At 40.3% G+C, this 19,849-nt stretch overlaps 1 protein-coding gene across 3 annotated transcripts in view; it reads left to right on the top strand.

Moving 5' to 3' along the window:
- The window catches only part of LOC118125268 (CMP-N-acetylneuraminate-beta-galactosamide-alpha-2,3-sialyltransferase 1), a 68,177-nt gene that overhangs the window by 40,145 nt on the left and 8,183 nt on the right, over window positions 1-19,849 (top strand). For all 3 annotated transcript variants that reach the window (XM_035183702.2, XM_035183703.2, XM_035183701.2), the window contains exons 3-4: window positions 3,218-3,411; window positions 18,192-18,371. In XM_035183702.2, coding sequence (XP_035039593.1) covers window positions 3,218-3,411; window positions 18,192-18,371 — 374 coding nt within the window. The remainder of the gene's footprint in view (window positions 1-3,217; window positions 3,412-18,191; window positions 18,372-19,849) is intronic.

The following is a 19,849-nucleotide window of genomic DNA, read 5'->3' as shown; positions in this document are numbered from 1 at the left end:
TTGGGGGGGTGCTGAGAGAATATCTATATGATAACATTGTATTATATGCAGAGCAGCAGTGCAACATTCAGTCATTTTACACCATCTTTAGAACATTTTACACAATGGAGAGGAGACTTTGACCAACTTGCTCTATGTCTAAGCAGCATAGGAATATATTCAGCAATGGACAGTTCACACAGGAAATGCAGCTTTATTCTTCATAAGAAGTCCTGCAAAGCTTTATCAACAAAATCGACACTGAAAGTAATCTAAATGTTTGAAAATGTAAAATGAAAATATAAAAGAATATATACAATGGCTAATAATATAGGGCGTGATCTACTAAGATCCCAAATAAAGATTGCTAAATGGTGTGTACATTATAACAGATTGCACATTTGGTTGGTGGGCGTTTTGCGGGTGATCTACTAAAATTTATTGCACAAATGATAACAGGTGCAAACATGGTAGAGGCAGTCGCATTTCTATACGTTACTGGTTTCCACCATGAAGCATTACGGAGAGCAGAGTGACTGCAAGGGCAAAGCAAAATTTAATGCCATGGAATTGTATCTGCGAAAAAGTAATTTCCATCACAAAACACACTGGAAATTGTTTCTTACCAATTAGAGCTGACGTGTGAATGCCTTTTCTACCTTTTTACTTTACAATTTACTGAAAGCAGGAAAAAGAATATTGACTAAATAAGATCCACTAACTCCAGTTTTAACTCGGACCTGACTGCAGTCGGAGGGAGAGTTTTTATGTCTGCCCCCCCCCCCCTTTTTTTTGTCACTTCTGTTATGTGTTTAATGGCTGCTCAGATTTGGTGTGACAAGGCACAAATATCTGATATATCTATCCATCCGGGTATAATAGGCATCCACATGGACCATAAAACACACCAAACATAAAAATGAACCCACAAATGTTACCTACGATAACTCCTGTAAACCCACTTTGCTGTAAACTAGAATTCACATCAGCTACAGCTAATTAGGTGCCAGCCTTAATTTGATTCATTCAAACCCAAATATATTGTATTTCTTTACATCCCATTATTGTAGAACAGCTCCGTAAATTAGAAAAGCCCATTAGCAAAATTTATGTCACACAATTATCCCACCTCAGTCTGGAAGGCATCCAGCGCCTTAGGTATTCCCACATTCGCCTCACACCGTGTCCTATTAGGGGGCGAGAATAGAAAACTTACTGCAAGGTTGCCTCCTGTCACTACGCATTCCGGGAAATGCTTCTCACAGGCGGCTTGAATGGGCAAGTGTCACAAATCGACGGTAGCTCTGGCCAGATGGTTCGCGCCGCATTGGTGCAAGGAAAGGGCGTGACCTCCAGGTGTAAAGGGACTCTTTGTTCGAACTACAAAAGCTTACATGATCCAAGGCTAAATGTTACTTATGTCTGTAAAGGAGAGAGTCTTATTAGACATAGAGAATAGGAATATGTCTGATATATGTAGTATAAGGTAGTGATATGGAAATTCTGAAAGCTGATACTGAAGTAGTGTTTTAGTCTTGTGATTAAAAGGTGTATTTCAACAAGTATTACACACAGATAAATGCTTTTTTTTTTTTTAAACCTACACAAACAAAAGGGTTGAACCTGTTGGGGTCATTTTTCTGGGTAACTTATTCGGGGCTGGGTGTTTGCGTAACGCATCATATTCCTCCTTTACACTCAAATTAGCTGGTATGTGTTTTTTATAAGCAGGTAAACTGCCTGAAATAAGACAATATACTCCTTTCTCATTGCCAGTAGAGGAATTTTTACCTTTTTTCTCGCTGTCTTGCCAGTGTTGCATCTTGCATGGTAAAGAAGAAAACAATCTCTGTTGCACACTGTTCCAAAGATGTATAACAAACAATAAGTACACAAGTGTTTATTTATGCACCAACGCCTGCGAGTTCAAGGGGCATCATAACGTTGCAGCATCAGTGTCTTGACCACCGAAATAAATAAGAAGAAAAGCAAGAAAAAGGAAAAAAGGCGACCAGCCACTTTGTTGACTCTGTGGTGTTCTCTTCTGTATAAGTTGAAGGCTTTTTTCAACATTTCCAAAATGTTTTAAACTGCATTGTTCATTGCATATTTAGTATTATACTGGATTTGTTTTAGATGGATCAGTACATTGAAGTGATTTAACTGTTCAGTTGTGTACTGTAGGGGTAGTCTATGGGTGACTGACTCTAAAGGTTGTCCATTAACCAGAGGGTCGGTGGTTTGATCCCTACCACCTCCAGTCCGCATGCCGAGGTGTCCTTGGGCAAGACGCTGAACATCAGATTGGCCCTTTCTGTGATTGATGACGTGACTGCTCCTCAGAATCGAAGCCAATGCATTTCGATCACTTTGGTGGCTGGCTGCAGTATAGGTCATAAACCCTGTCTCCTCCATGTCAGTGGATGGGACGTGGACCAATCTAAACAGTCAAAGTAAAAGGGAAAATAATTTGTTCTCAAAGTTTGTTTTATTTAAAGCAGTTCTTATCACGCTGATGTTTTTCCAAGTGTCTGTGTGTCTGATAAGTTTGGTTTTCATTAATCATTGGATGCTATGGGTGAAACATCATGATTGACAGCTAAGCCGGACTTGATCGCACATATGTATCAATGGGATCTCACTAACGTGGCTCCATCCCCCGATCGCTACTTCACAGACTCTGGGTCCAAATGTGCAAGATGACAGTGTTTGTACCCAGGATAGTTTAGCTTTGTTTCTGGATAGTGGGACAAAGTGGAGACAGGTTGTCCATCTACATATATACAGTCTATGTGAGTGATAGAATGAGTGAATATACATTTAAAGTAAAGATTTAATTGTAACTAAGCATGAAAATTATAATATCCTATTTATGAGGTAGAATCCAACGTTCAAGTTAATGAATATTAATCACATGTTTCTGGGTTAAACAAGCAACCCATCTTGCTGTGTTGCATTAACCTATAGTGTGTGGTTGGTCCAGTAGTTGGCCAGCAGTGTTACCCAGATGAGGTACTCTTCAACCCAGCTGTTGTTTGTGTGTATTCAGTGTTAAATAAAATTCCAAAAATGTTAAATTGTTTCCCCAGAATTGTACGGCCATGGTGGAAATAGCTTCATGGCATTATTTAGACCATGTGTCACTGAAACTCATGTGAGATCTGCAGCGGAACATTCTGCATCTGTTCCGTGTTTCCAGCCGCCACGGTACAATATGTAACTGCGTCTGTGTCTCCAGTGGTTGCAGATAGAGAAGCAGCCGGCCAAATACAGCGAAGTGGTGGAGGAGCTGTTCCAAGTCATCCCTGATGAGGTGCTCTACATGGACGCCAGCCCCGAGCGCTGCAGGACCTGCGCTGTGGTGGGGAACTCGGGGAACCTGAAGGGGTCCCAGTACGGCAGCCTCATCGACTCCAGCAAGTTCATCTTCAGGTCAGTTCACAGAACTTCACACCTCCATCTCTCGTGAGGTACAGTGAGTGTATTTATTCATTCATCATGAGACAATACTCTCCTTTCATTTTCTTTCTTCATTTCCATTTTCACACACTGGATGCTATTTTTGTAGGTTTGGTTATGAATATGATGACACTCTATCCACCACAGGAAATGACAATTGAAATAGATTTCATACTTCATTTGAAGGTATTTGATGGATACTATATTGATAGTACTATATTGATAACACTCACTTAAGTAATTCTGTATTTTTTCTACATTTACATTTTGTAGTAAGACATAGTTTTTTCGCTTTTTTACTGATTCTAATATTTCTATAAGATCTCTAAATTGTACTATTTATTGTAAAAAAGAAATAAAATAAAATTCTCAAATAAACAAATTTCAATATAAAAAATTTTGCAACATTTTGTGGGACAAGGAGCGTCTTGCTTTTCATTTTAGTGCCCATGTTATCAGATTGGAGCGTCCACACTGCCTGCGTGAGGGAGTGAGCAGCGAGGCTCAGTCACGGCTGTGCAGAGAATCTCAGAAATATTCGGGCGGCTGCATTCAACCTGTATTCAGGTACAGACTCATCACCTGTGTTTACTGAAGACTTCATGTCAAAACGGCTGCTGTGAAAATAACTCCATTATGTTCAACTCGTGATTATTGTCATTAGCCATTAATTATCAAATGTCAGGTGTATAGTGGAAAAATCCCCATTATCCATGGTCTGTCAAAACAAAGTTAATTTATGGGCTAATCAGTAGGAGATTGTGAAAACCAACAAATAAACACGTGTATGTTTTGAGCTCTTTCATCAGGTTTTGATGGAGTTTTTTTATCATGACTCTCATGCCTTGTTCACACTAATGTGGATAATTTACTAAATAAACTTTTCCCACAGTGTAGTGGCAGTGTAGACAAGGCCTCAGTTGAGGAACTTTAATACAGGACTTGGTTAATATTTGTTACCAGCATGCGAGAAGAAATCATAGTTAAAGGAATGCACAGAATTTATAGAATGTGTCATTGATGATGTACAGTATGTCGAACATATTGCACATAAAGATGAATGACATTACTACTCCCCAAAAGTGAAGCCAAAGGGTCTTGATCAGAATAGAAACCCCACCTCCTCCATGTTACTGGATGGGACATGGGCCCTGTGTTCCAATGACGTCTTGATGGCAGCGTTCGATAGTGAGAGGAAGTGGAGATGCTGTCCATTATTATATAGTCTGTTATATCAAATACATATACTAATGTTGGAGTTATTTTGTCCTGTTTACTCATTCGTTTTTTTTTATTTTGTCTACCCACTCTAGCCCTGCATCATATCCATCATATTATATGCCCACAACATTTATTCTTTATAAGTAGTTAATTCGGTGGCAGACAAACACTACACAAAGCTTTCATTTTGCATCATGTGTAGTTTTCTCATCTCCAAGCCTGCACTCAGCTCAGAGGTGAGGTTGTCGTTGACTTCCCACGTCCTGGTTCTGCGCTCGATTAACGTTAGATAAAATTATCTTCGCAAAGCAGCAGATGGAAACAATGGAATATGAGTATTCACATGTTCATCCCGTTACTGACGGCGGCAGGAAACAAGAGAATTTGAGTTTGTGGCTGCCTGTGATCTGCCGTGCCAATCACAGCTCTGCAGAGAATGGAAAAGATGTAAAACACAAAGAGGAGATTTTCTCTGAGGAGTTGTGGACGTGTTTTCTGCTGCAGAACTTTTGGTGACATGTGAGAACGAAGCTAATTCAGATATCGAAGGGTAAACAAGCATTGTTTCTCTGACTTCAGACCTCAGTGCTCGTGCAGTCCTGTATCTCCTGGAGAAATCTCAGATCTGAGATTGCATGTTTTTTTAAGAAACTTAAAACCAGTGCCTTTCAGATATCCACAATGCAATTCTCTCAGATCCACTAAAGCCTTCTTTATAGACTATTATGAATATTGAACAGCATTGGCTTATCGGCTAAAGCCTCTTGTTTGCTCAGCAGATTGCTGTGGTGAAATAGATTTGAGTCAGAATACGAGCCTTTGGATTTGCTTCTGACGGACAAAAGTAAGCTCTGTGGCTTCTGAATAACGAAATGTTGCAAAGGATGTTGTTTGATGCACTGCTAAGTCATCATAGCTATTCAAATTGGATTTTAATTATGTATTTACTTCTTCTAAATTAATTGATGCATACTAAACCTTTCCTGACATCTCCTCTTTAAATGCACCACCCCCTGTTTCCAGTTTGTATCTGACTGCAGATTTTAAAAAGGACATTTTTGACATAAAGTCTATGCTTTTCTTTGGTCAATGTGAAAATGTAGCTATTTTATGGCGTAGAAGGTACAGAGATAGTGGAATCACACCTCCTCTCTCCTGTACAGGGAGGAGATGAAGGAGAACAACAGCAGAACCGGCCCGGGAGATGCATGTCTCAAATGATTATCAATTAACTGTTATAGAGACAGTAAATGAGATTCAATAAGTGCAACACAGTGGAGAGGGTAACAACAAAAGAGAAATAGCAGTTGAGTCACTGTGCCCACTGATTCAAATAAGTGAGACCGGGAGCAAACATGTTTTATAATTTCTTTTATAACTCAAAAACTACTTAAAATACACTTATCTTTTGTCGTCATAAGGAGAAGAAAATAATATTAAATTTCATGCAGGAAGAGTGTAACAATTGCCCCCATCAAGAGGTAAATTATAGCAGTGTTTGGGGGCAATTGTAACAAATAATGTTACTTATCCAATAAATTACATTTTATATAAGTGACTATATCTGCCCGCCTTATGTGTAAGGTGAAATATGTATGATGTAACTGCTCAAAAAAAATTAAGGGAACACTTAAAATCACACATCAGATCCTGATGAACAAATTGTTCAAGTTGAAAATCTTTACTGATGCACATTTTATAATTTGTTGAGAACAAAATGATGTAACAACGGTCAAATGGAAACCGAAATCATCAACCCATTGAGGGCTGGATTCAAAACTACACCGAAAATCTAAGTGAAAAACTGAAATTACAGGCTGATCCAACTTGCTTGAATTTCATCACGACGACTCATAATGTGACTCAGTAGTGTGAATGGCCTCCTCGTGCCTGTATGTACTCCGGACAACGTCTGGGCCTGCTCCTGATGAGTCGGCGGATGGTGTCCTGGGGGATCTCCTCCCAGACCTGGATCAGTGAGCTCCTGCACAGTCTGTGGTCTATGTCCCATAGGTGCTCAACTGGATTTACATCAGGGGAACGAGAGGGTCAACCTGCCTACACACTCTGGCCACATGAGGCCTGGACTGGATCATTTGATTGGCCAAACTGATCTTCTGTGTGAAAGGAAGAGAATGTTAAGATTGATGGCATATGGGTTCCATGATGATGTGGCTGACGCAAAGATCTTATCTGAGTTACCAAAGTCACCGCTTGAAATATGCAAAAGCATATTTCCAGCAGTGCTCTTACATGGCTCCTAATTTACCACAGCATGACTTTGTCAAGCTACCGTGACATGTTGCCTCTGTACACAGCCACATTACAGCACTTATCTTCTTTGCCAGTCCCCACTGTGACAGCGGCGTGGCTCTGTCTACCAATTCAATTATCAGATGACAATGACGCCACCGAGACAAGAGTTATTACTTTGCTATTAGCAGAATTCTTTTTTTTCCTGCAGAAGCCTGCTATGCAAATAGGCTGATTTATTTTTTCGTTTCTTCAAGAATGAGCTTTATATTCGTAGTCATGCTTGATTGGAAGGCATGGTGCTGAGCCAAATGGTCGCCCGGGAACAATCGGTTTAACACCGAGGTGTGGAGATCCATATTTCATATCATATTTCCCTCTTATTTGAGGGCAGCTCTCTGTCCAGAATGTGTTTGTCAGAAAATGGAATCACTCACATGTCTTTTGAATACAGAATATTTGATCATATGCAATTACTTTCCCCCAGTCTGTGTGTATGCTCTGTGGGCACACCGGCGTATTTTATTTGAAAAGAAGTAGGCTGTCTTGGATGTGTGATTGTGTGATCATTCATATTTACTCTGCTGAACTGAGGATCAGTCAAGCTTATATTCTACACAATGATGTAAGCCCTTGCAAATAACCTCGTTAGGATGGATCTTAAAGGCAGCACATGTAATAGGTAGGCACATCACATTGGTAACTCAAAAGAAAAAATCCCTGTGTGGAATTGGCTTTTTAAACAGGAATTTCCTCACGTCTAATATGCAAAGTTTCTGAATCGCAACAAGTGTTTACCAACCTGTTTATACGATTCAGAGAAGGAACCTTTTCCTTTCTCTCAAAGAGTGTTATTACCATATTGATGTGTTCCTTGGGGCCCATGAGGGACAACAATGCACCTCACAAGAGCCTCTTACCCATCTCCAGCCTCTGACTGAGGACCAATGGGCTGCATTCGTAATCCCTGCCCTAAAGCTTAAACACTCAAATCTTGAAAGCATCATTCTTAATTTGTATCATTAGAAAAGCACAGTGGGAGCGGGACTTTCAACTAAACATAAGAGTTTCTTAATAAGACGTTATTTTCTTTTGTTTCCAGTCCATTCCGCAATCATACCTGCCCTTTGCTCAGTGAACCTATTTGTTATTGTGCCACAAAGAGCAATGGAGTTCAGGAGCTTGATTGCCTCTCGGGCTACCTACACTACAAATGTGTCACCGGGGCACCGTAGGAAACAAAGACCATCCATCAAATGTTCATTTTCTGCTATGAATTCAAATTATTGTTTTTTTTTTTTCAAGCTACATGGACTGAAACAGAAATACATAATAGAAACCCGAACATCAGAGTCAGTGAGTGTCTCATTTTGCAGGAAATTAAATTGGCTTTGATAAGTTAAGTGCAGCAGCGATAACAGCAAAAACAACAGGGTCAGCAACGCTTGTATTTGATATTCATGTTGTGTTCTAAACTGGTTGAAGAAGCTAATACTAGAGTGTCTACATCCCAGTTTCTGCCCTTTCCAGACTGAAACGCAGCCCCACAGTTTTCAAACTGAAATGGGGCCAGCAGTGTTTCCAAACTTTTAGTTGTAGCGGCTCTAAACCTTTGGAGTAGTATAGACGTCAGGTGTATCCCTAGAAGAGGTGGTGTAAACCAAAACCTAAGAGGTATGGATATATACTGTACCTACAGTGAAGGTTTTGATTCATAGCTCAGTTCGAGGTCCCCTGTTGATCGTACCACAGTATCACTGAGCGGCTGTATCATACATGATCAGACAGTATATCGTGCTATAATATCATTCCCCACAGGAGCTGAATTGACATTCTCATGTTTTCTTTGTGACAGGAGGGTACTATTCTGTGCTGTCGTGCAGTCGCTGTATATGTTTTGTTAGAGGGATGGGTGCAGTTTGCAGTAGAAATGCCTTTGCTGGAGAAGGAGGAAACTGGGCCTTTACTATCAAGAATTTCCAACAGGGTTTGAAAAAAAGGAAACAACACAAGAAGCCCAAACAGGCAAATCTCAGTTTTTGCCGTATCCATGTTATATCTCTGTAGCTGCCCCAGCTCTAACACAAAGTTACATTTATGAAAAGCCGCTCCAGCGTCAGTGTCTGTATCTACGCCACTAATGCACAACTATGAATCTAACTTCAGCTTAAACTGCTGGCATTAGTAATTTTGGCCGATTTGCATCATTAGCCTGATGGATTTTTAGTTAGCACAGAATTTTAAAAAATCCACTCTTTGTTCATGAAAAATATAATTAAACTGGGCCATATGGCTTTTTGAGTAGTTTTGGCAATAATCCCTGCTTTTACTGGCGACACAGCTCCCTAGCAACAAGTCAGCTCAACATGGCAAAATAATGAAGATAGGGATCAGAATCTGGGTCACTCCAGGCATTTTTTAATGGAACGGTAACGACTTATTTCCTGACTGCTCTGCTGTGTTTTGTCCACCTGCAGCCTGTTAGTGTTGCAGCACAGCTCTCCTTTACAACAGTCGGGCTCCACGGTGCTGCATCCTGCTGCATAAACAAGTAAAAATCAGTGTATGTGAGGGGTGAGTGACCCACACCTAAGACACTGAGGTTGGCAAAATACATGGATTTAGCAAAATCCGACACTAATCGCCATTGGCAAATAGCAGTGTACCAAACACTCATATAGGTAAGCAGCTGTTTAGTATTTTCAGCCACCTCTGGTCGTCACTTCCACTGGATTATAATGACAAGCTTTGCCCGCAGCAGATCGTATGGCTAATTATTGTCAATTTCATGAGTCTGTTGTCTGGTAAAAGTCCTCAGCAGCTGGTGTCTGTACTCACGCAAATATTTTTTATTTATTTATCAATTAAACCTCCTAAACAAAATCATTTTGAACCAGTTGAGAATTTGGATAAAGTAGGTGCATCAGACTAAATGTGCTACAGCTGTTGTTTCAGTGAGTCAGATACATAATTAATCAAGATTTGAGTAAATCCCATCATCAGATCAGTATCTGCAAACACCCAATGTCTCAAACTGGGACCAGAAAAGTTGATCGAGACATCCCTACAAAAAGCACAAACTGTCAGAAGGAAACCCCAGTTTAGCCATATTGAATAAATTACTGTTTATGCTTCTGCAGCGGCGACAGCCAATGGCCAGAGGCATCTATCCCATTCTAGTGAACACGATATCTCAAGAACACCTTAAGTGAATCTGTTTTGGTACAAATATTCAGTCGAACTCAAAGATTAACTAATTTTATTTAGGTGGTCAAAAGTCAGAGGTCGTTGTGACCTCTGAAAACACATTTTTTGCTTCGACTCACTGAATAACTGATCAGATTTAGGTGGTCAAATCTCTATGGTCGTGGTGAAGGCCTCACAAAACATGTTTTGGGCCTCAAATCTGCCTTTAGGGAATTTCTTTGAATTTAGATCAGTTGTCATTTGGACTTAAAGATTAATGGTGACCTCATTTAATTGTAAACGCAACATTTCAGGAACACCTAATGGGACTGAAACTGCACTTGTAGGCAGAGAGTTACAAACACAGGCGGTAATTCTAGATTGAAAGCGAAACCCAAAGGTGAGTGCACCCAAAATGTCAACGAAAAACTGTGTCCATTCCTAACCACAACTCTACTTTATAAGTGAATGCCTAATGACTGATGAGCAAGCACTCGTTAGTGCTCTTTTAATGAGTGTGAGCCCTCGTTATATTTTCCCAAAACACACCAGATGAGGGCTCCTTTAAGGCATATGTGAGGTTTGCACTAGTGAGCTTAATTAGAAGGAATCAGCCGGTCAGCAAGAAGGATTCACTGTTGTTGGCTTAACCTGCACTGAGTTTACTCCTCCAACTCTTCACTGGATACCAATTAGATCAAGAATCGATTGAAACATCCTGCTGTACAAGGCTTGCAGTATATGAAACAACCTTTCTCTAATTCTGCTGTTGGTATTACATCTGTCCACATCCATAGAGGGTGGGTAATGAAAGCTGTGGTTCTAGGACAACGGATTTACCTTACAGAGTACCACAACAACACTCAGCACACTCACCCACTTTATTATTCATCTACCTACTAATTCCACAAACCTCTGTCTGTGTCTTTGTCTGTATGTTGAATGCACCTAACCATTCATTTTTTCGATTTCACACTTGGTATATTCATTAGTGCTCCTCGGAAGTGTAGTGTCAATTTTGATAAATTCATTATTTTTATTTTACCTGACACACAGCACAGGTGTTGATCTCCATCATGGATACATCACATTGAATCATTTTCTGTTTAGCATTTGTCTCCAAAGTAAAGCGAGTATTGAGCTGAATTACAGAGCTTTTATTTTGAAAAGTTGTGAACTTGGGTCTGATGATGTGTGTCGATTGCTTAACAGACCTCTGAATTAGCCAACATGTAATGAATCAAACAATCTGTCTTTCATCCTTATATACAAGCCAAACACATGAACAGTAATAAAGCAAATTCAGTTTCATTTTATGAAAAACATTGAATATAAAATCTTCATTGCAGATAAACCAGGTAGGATGAACGCAGATTTTTCTAACTTCACTCTGCACCATAAACTGTTTATGAAAAGCTCTGCACCCAACGTCCAGCACAGAAACACTAAGAGTTGACAGTATATTGTAGAACTGCTCGAAGAGGACTCACTAATGACAAGGAACAATTCTGAAGTAGCTCCGGAGCATTAACACAGACCAAAGGTTTACAACAGGCATTGCACTAGTCCTGTTAATATCAAAGAGCCAAACCTGAGACTCCATGCCTTCATCTCATGTGGTCATCCTCCTCATCCTGAACCCTGATAAAAATGTATCCACTGTAAATTCCTCATCATCAGCCAGAAACAGTCAGCATAGGCATTTGGAGAAACACATTCAAGCTTACAAAGGAAGTGGTAGCAGCAGAGAACTGGTGAGAATGTGACGGCATGAGACAGGACTGAAATACCTCTGACCTTTAAAGTGTTAGTTGGTTGTTACATGCTGCATGATCTGGATGCACCTTGAAGCACGGGGCCGTGTTATGGAATGTCGTGGTTCTTGGCTCGCAGTCTTTTGAGGACAAATGAATAATAAGTAGACCAACAATATCCAACAGCGTTCTGGTAGGCAAACAGCCCTGACATTAAAGATGACATTAATCATTTAGGAGTATAACAGTTTCACTTTCCTCCCGTTTGAAGAGGAAGGGGGACAAAAGACGTCATTCCAAGAGAGAAAACTTCACAGGTATGAAATAATAGAGCAAACCCGACTGTAACAGAAATGTTGGCCTAAGTCCCATTCTGATCAAGTTAATGTTTTAATGGCAAAACTGACAAACAATATAAAGACATAAACACTAGTTGTCTAGTTTTCTTGTCAAATGGTTAACCAACGCTGACAGAATCTTACAACCTGGACCCACTGATCAATAGTCGGATAATCAGACTGCATTGCCATTTGTTTTGACGTCAATTATTCAGCTTGACATTTACCGTTCATGGTAGCTGATTTCCTGTGTGTGTGTGTGCGTGTGCGTGTGCGCGTGTGTGTGTGCATGTGTGTGTTTGTGTGTAATGTTTCCACCGATAGGAACAGCTTTTCACAGCGATCATCACCTTTTGTTACTCAGTTCATTTTGATCTATGTAAGAAGACAATATCTCCCATTTCTTTCATTTTCAAAAGACTAAAATATCTTCAGTTTTAATTAAATAAATGCAGTTTCTTTTGACTGAGATGAGACTGAACCGGCCCACATTACTCACTGGCCCACCAAGCCAACTTTGATCTAAATACCTTTTATCATCAAAAACTACACAAGAAAATAATTCAATATAAAACCTATGTTAGCTATTAAAACAAGCTATAGAAAGCCAATGGGAAAAAAAACATGTTGCTATGGTTCCCACATACAGAACCTCTGCTTACGTATTATTGTTGTTCACATCTTCTCTGCTGGTAGGGTTTATGTTTAGATACCACTTTGCAACTGTGCAATTTGATGAGCATCAATACATACTGTGTGTGCAGGGTAAAAATTATTACTATACAGTGATTTGCACTTTGCAGCTGATCTGCAGCTGGCTCTGCAGGGCAGAAAATGGTGTGTTGTCTAAACCGCAGTGTGCAGCCTTAAGAGACTGGAGCTCTGTTGTATAAGCAATGTTTTGCAGATTGTTGCAAAGTAGAACTATCACTGCTTTTCTTAAGTTGCAGGCCCATCTGAAAATATTATCTCTACGCCACAATCCCCTTTAATTGGATCAAGCTGCACCAAATTGTACGCACTCAAGGATATCAGTTTATAAACATGTCTGATTTGTCGATGAAGATCCCTGGATTACATCTTGAGAAAATCACAAAAATTTTGAAAAAACACCCTGTCTCGCAATGTTTAAGAGTGAAAAAATAAATCATTTATCGAATCTGATCCAAAATGTATTGGGTTCTCCCACACCTTTCCACCAAGTTTCAATAAAATTGGTTTCGTAGTCTTTGCATAATCCTGCTCACAGGTAAACAGCAATGAAAACATAACCTTCATGTCGAAGGTAACAAAAAGAACATTTGACACAAAGACTAAATAATCGATATCTGACACAATTGATTCTGATCTTTACAGCAGCTCGCACAAGAATGACAGGAAACAGAAGAGTCATAAATTCATGTAAAATCTAATGAAATGTTAAAACATCTGCAGCAGTGATGTTTCATTGATGGGTGTTTCTTGTTTTCTGTCTGAGGTGAAGTCACTGATGTTGTTTTTTTTATTAGTGCAGTCCATCTGATCTGATGCAGGTTCTTTTCATACACTGAGGTCAAAAGTGCACCTGTGATCGAACTGCATCTGAAAATACAGACATAAGAATTCTCCTGCTTGCAGTAAAAAATTAAAAACTCTAAAAAAATTTAAAAAACATTTACAGGAGTCTAATGCGCTGTAGCACATTTGAACCTGACTTGTATATTTGAGCTTTAAGAGTCACTTACATTGAATGAAGTTGATTGATGCTTAAAGTGCTGGCACTTAATACTTGCAGGGCCCATAAAATTCTGCTGAAAATCACTCGTCATGATATCTGTCATGTGCAAAAAGGCCTGCACCCTGAATTTCACTCTTCCACTGAAAGTGAGTCATCTTTCTTCATGCTTTCTCCAGAGAGAGGGAGGGTTACAGACTTGTTCTTGTCTCCCTCTAATAGGATTCTGCAAATCTAGTATCACAGAGAATCACAGCTAAATCTCTATATGACATTTGACAAAATATTGGTTCTAATTATTCCACTTAAATCTCTCATTAACTTTCACATGGCACCTATGTTACCTGAGTCGTTTTGTGTACTCCTGGTAAAAAGCCCAGGGCAGAGCATTGTGGTTCGGAGAAATGGGCTTTTCAAGCGCTCAGTACATCTGCTCCAGTTTGTTTCAAGTCCATCTGGTACAAATTTCCATTGCCAAGGGGGGGGTAGCTGGAGCAGAAGCTGAATATTGATTAGACCAATCTGAAATAGTCGCCTCCTTAGGGCGGTTGACACCACACGCCCCCACAAGATTAAGTGAATGCGCGGCTCACAGAATCCACTTAACAACTTAACTTCTCGAGTGCCCTTACAGACTTGCCTTATTGTAGCATTACCCCCTGCAGTGGGTTGATGGCAAGAGCCAACCATACACTCTTATATAACTTAGAGAAGAACTTCCGAGGAAGTGAGTATCAAAAAAACAAGAAGTAAGTTCTGCTCTCCACAACCTCATTTGTGGAAAACAGAAATATGTGACTAGAAGAAGACAATAAGGCTGTTGTTGTATGTTGAGGGGAACATTATGTGCTGTCAAAAATTCCTGTAGTTGTACACTTACATAACTGTGGAATTTGATCACTGACATATGCCTGTTATGAATGAGGATGTAGGGGAGTGCCTTGTGGGGCAAGGATTGTTATAATATATGTGTAATAGCAGCGGTAATGTGCTGTTACAGTAAATCAGTGTCTCTGAATGTGCTGCGGTGGTGACAAACTCCTCACATCGCACTGTTTGATAGGTGGCATGACGTTCCTCTGCCCTCGCTGCCATACTTTTTCATTTGCTGTGGATGGCGAGGATCCATTTGCCCAGCAATTCTTAAACCCCCAGATGATGTAGCTACCATTAAGGGAGGAACCCCCCCCCAATGTAGGCCTGTCAAAATCTGTTCTTTTTCCGCTGAGATACTGCACCATAAAAAACCTCTTGCCAATATTTTCTTCTCCCAGACATTGCACTTTCAGCTCGGTCGGAGCCATGAATCTGTGTGGCTTCGACGAGCGTGCTCATCTTGCAAAGCGGCATCCAGCAGTAACAAAAAGCTGGCTGCACTTCCCTGGAAAGTTGACAGAAGAAGCAGTTCTTAGTACTTAAAGTACTTAAACGGCAAGAACAATTGCTCTTTCTCCTCCTTCTCTCCACGTCTGCTGTGAAGTGTGCTGTAGATGTGCCAATATGAGATACACAATATATTCTATTCTGTAAAGCACTTCCTGCTCTCGCACAATGCTACCACTGATGATCCAGTATCATAACAATCAGTGTTGTGACCATAATAACCACAGACACATCTGATGCAGCAGCTTTGCTACTTGTGGCACAGCATTTGTTTGCTCTGGGACTAACAGGCCTTCCATCCATTTCAGTGCTGTAGCATTGCTGTTGTTAATTGTTGCAGAACAGCGGTGAATCATTCCTTTACTCGTGTTATTGGAATTATTTATTATCAATTCAACCTTCAGTTAAATTTTTTTTTTTACTTGTCAACTTGATATCTCAAGAACACCGTGACAGAGTTCCTTCCAATTTAGTACAAGCATTCACTCGGATTCGCGAAGGAACTGATTAGAAATGTGTGATCAAATGTCATAGATCAAAGGTCACTGTGACCTTACAAATCACAATTGCTGCAAATCTGGTAGAAATGTTCATTTGAAAGGATGACCGGATTAGAATTTGGAGGACAAAGGTCAAAGCCACTGTGCCTCGTGGATACTTTATCTTTAGAATGCCTCGAGAGAATCCTATCAAATTTGGCTCCAATGTTCATGTAGACTCACTGGATTAACTGTTAAGATTTGGGTGGTCAAAGGTCACAGTGGCCTCACGAAACATGTTTTTGGCCTCTTGAAGATGAACTCTCAAGTCTCCCTCTAAATGTGCTGTGGTGGTGACAAACTCCTCACATCGCATTGTTTGATAGGTGGCATGACGGTCCTCTGCCCTCGCTGCCATACTTTTTCATTTGCTGTGGATGGCGAGGATCCATTTATCCAGCAATTCTTAAACCCCCAGATGATGTAGCTGCCCCCCAATGTAGGCCTGTCAAAATCTGTTCTTTTCCGCTGAGATACTGCACCATAAAAAACCTCTTGCCAATACGTTCTTCTCCCAGACACTCGGTCGGAGCCATGATTTGTTCGGCCAAAGGTCACAGTGGACTTGAAGATGATGTCTCAAGTCGTCCTTCAGGGAATTTCGTCACATTTTGACCAGTAATCACTTGGACTGATTAGATTTCAAAAGTCAAAGGTCGAGGTGACATCATATGAGTCTGAAAAAGCTTGTATGTAGACTGAAACTGCACTGGTTGGCGAAGCATGCAACCCCAGGGTGGTAATTCTAGCTTTTATTAGGTCTTTAGGATTTGACTATGAAAGGTCAATGAAAGACCAATATACAATTTGCCTGCTCTCCGCAGAGCGTTTTACCAACTTCCAGCTCTTTGGTTTAGCACTCAGCTTTACCATTTAGTTTCACTATCACTGCTCCGATCTAATTTGTTCCCAGGAGCAGCAGTTAGGAGCAACTAGGTGAACACAAAAGAGCATCTATGTTAGGATCTGCCATTAAAGGGACTCTGGAAAGACTTTGTGGACTTCCTGAAACGCTGTTGCTTGAACTTAGTTTGGCTTTACATCCTGTCTTTGTCCGGTTTCCCACTTAAGTGAATGTCTGTCCCGCCCTTATATGTTTCACTTGTGCCCAATTATCCCTGCCTCCCTTGTGTGTCCCGTCGCTCACAGTCTACTTTGTCACTTCTGTTTTCCTCGGTTCTCTGTTGTTCGCCTCTATTCCTGCTCAGTTCCTTCACTTCCTTTTTGCCTGTTTTGCTGCCTGAATTTTTAGTTTTGGATTACCTCTGTCTGTTCTTACCTGCCAACCAACCACAAATGACCACAAGTGAGCCTGGACAATATTAAATAGTCTTTTCTGCACCAGCTGCTTAGCACGTTGTCTACAACTTGGGAGCTGTGAGCCACACATTCTATCTTTAGAGCCAGGTGTTTAGTAAACCTGCATATGTTAACGCAGGTTTCAAAAACAAAATGTGAATTATTATGTTTTCAATTAAAATTGACATAAGTGATAAAAAAACAATACATTTCATATTAATATCAATAAAATAACTAAAGCTGTAGTTAAACATATATAAGTTGCACAAAGGAGAGACGGTGGGGAAAGTTGATCATTATATCTTTTTATGTTTCATTTAACTGTGCCAACTTCCAGGCTTTCAAAGTTATTTCCCAATGTGCAACTTCATAGTAATGTCTTTAAACACAAGAGGCTGTGATTTATAGATTTAAGCGTTGAGATACGAAAATTAAAAAAAACTGTAAGTGTAAAATAAGGCCTAGAAATAAAATAGTTCTTGCAGGAGGCCGTTATGAGTCCTGGCAGGCTCAGGCTGGAAACGTCAAGTTGTTATATAGCCGTCAACTCAGAGTCAGTAATGAGGAAGACAATATTGCTCAGACCCGAGCGCCCAACCAGGTGATGCATCGGGAAGGGGGGAATCAGCTTCATGATGTCTCCTCTCTATGTCACCTCCCTCCACTCAGGAAACCAACTGCCATGTTCCCACCAATTACCGCTGCAGATTGAGTGTTTTTGGACATAATAACGGGGACCCGCTCATCTGGCTTGCCAAACAGGAACTCCTGGGCTTTGAATTGACGCAGCTTGTTTGCTGTTTGGATGTGTGAAATGTGGTAAAATTGGGGATGTGCTTTTTTTTCAGACTTTCTTTCATTTTTGTCTCTCAATATAGTGACGATGCTTATTTTGCATTTCTGTATCACAAAGGTATCAAATTAAACACTATGGTGATTTTCATACAAAATCCAGTGATTTCCCATCTTTGTTACATGTGGGTGAATTTGAGCTGCCCTGAAAATTGCACAGGTAGAAAAGTAAAGATGAGAGGAAAATAACTCAGAAACAAAACTCTCCTTGCAGAATGAACCAGGCTCCCACCAGTGGCTTTGAGGAGGATGTGGGAACCAGAACAACTCATCATGTCATGTATCCAGAGAGCGCCATAGACCTGGACAACAACACCAGACTAGTTCTGATCCCTTTCAAGACTCTGGATCTTCAGTGGATCATTAGTGCCCTCACCACAGGCACCATTAAACAGTGAGTGTACTTATCAAATGTCAGAAGCTGCTACAATCAATATTTTATGTTCACAATGACTATGTGTAGTGGAGAAGCTGTTGCTTGTAGCAGGAATCTCCACAGAAAACAGCTGTTTTAACCTTTATAAAAACAGAACATTCTGATAAAGCCACTGTATGTGAGCAGAGAATTTCTTATATAGGGAGAACGTCCCCTCCAGGTTGTTTGACGGGCAGGCCTCACACTTTTTATTTGAAATTCAAACATTAATTTGAACGTGGGGGGGGGGAAGTTCATATTCAACTTGTAGTGACCAATTTGAATTCAAAATATTCAGTCTAGAGGTACATCAGACTGTCAGAAGTCGTTCGTGTCCTGATCCAGCAGTGGGCGATCACTGCCAGCTTGACCTATTGCCTGAGGAGTCGTTAGCCCCGAAATGTAACGTTTATGGAGTAAAAGAAATTGTATGTTGAAAACAATCCTCCTCTTGTTCCTCCTTTAGCTGGTATTTCCACTTCATTTCCCCCAATTTCACTTTAGGTGAATTTGGTATAATAGCAGTAATAGGAAGGGCTGAGTTAGGTTGGCTGGTGAACATAGCAAAACATTTAGCAGCTAATTTATAATGTGAACATAATAAGGAGATAACATTTCAATGTTGTGTTTAAAACAGCACTGCCCCCGTCGTGACCATAATACTAAAAACTCGACATTCGAAGAGGATCTCTTGTGTTTTATTTCTCTGTAATTATTTCTCCCTTGAATATCATTATTGAGAAAAACTAAAAGTTATAAACGTGCTCTCATTGTGTGGAGCTGAGACGCTTCATTTCCCAGCCCGTTTATCAACGAAACCAGGGTTCAAAAGCTTTTAGTGTCCTCGAAATGTAAAAGTTGTGAATATATTATGATGCATTGTGCATGTGTTTGCCCTCCCACATTCATTTACATTTTTTAAAAAACCAGACTGCGGCAACAATCACACTCGCTCACTCTTCCTATTTGTCAGATTGCCATAACAAGGATAATCACTCAGTTTTAATCTTCCGGTAAATTTCACCTTCAGCCGCTTCATTCTCAATGACCCGTAAACATTAGCTTGATTACTGGACAACCAGGGGGAAAAGATGAAGCCTCCGCCAATGAACGCAGCTGCCAATAACTCAAACACCCCATGTTTGGTGGTGGAAGGACGAGTAAATCCAAACAAATGTTTCCTGTAAATGTGCAGTTGCCTTTCAACCCTGCCAAAGCAATCATTCTGCGTCATTAAATTTCCCTTTACTGGTGGTGCTGTCAGCACCGCCGCGGCAGCCATTAGATCTTCACTGTATTGTTCTGTATTTTTATTTTATAGTCTTGTTGAATAGAATGGGGCTCTATGTGAAAGGACACAAGAGGAGCTGTATTCAACACAAATTCACACCTCCGACTTTAAATAGCAACACTCCTGGAATTTTAGTTCTCTCCTGTGAGAGCATCAAGCCTGTGTG

The sequence above is a fragment of the Hippoglossus stenolepis genome, chromosome 17 (assembly GCF_022539355.2).
Source record: "Hippoglossus stenolepis isolate QCI-W04-F060 chromosome 17, HSTE1.2, whole genome shotgun sequence".
Taxonomy (NCBI): Eukaryota; Metazoa; Chordata; class Actinopteri; order Pleuronectiformes; family Pleuronectidae; genus Hippoglossus; species Hippoglossus stenolepis.
Note: the sequence above shows the minus strand (reverse complement) of the source record. Positions and strands in the feature narration are given on the sequence as shown.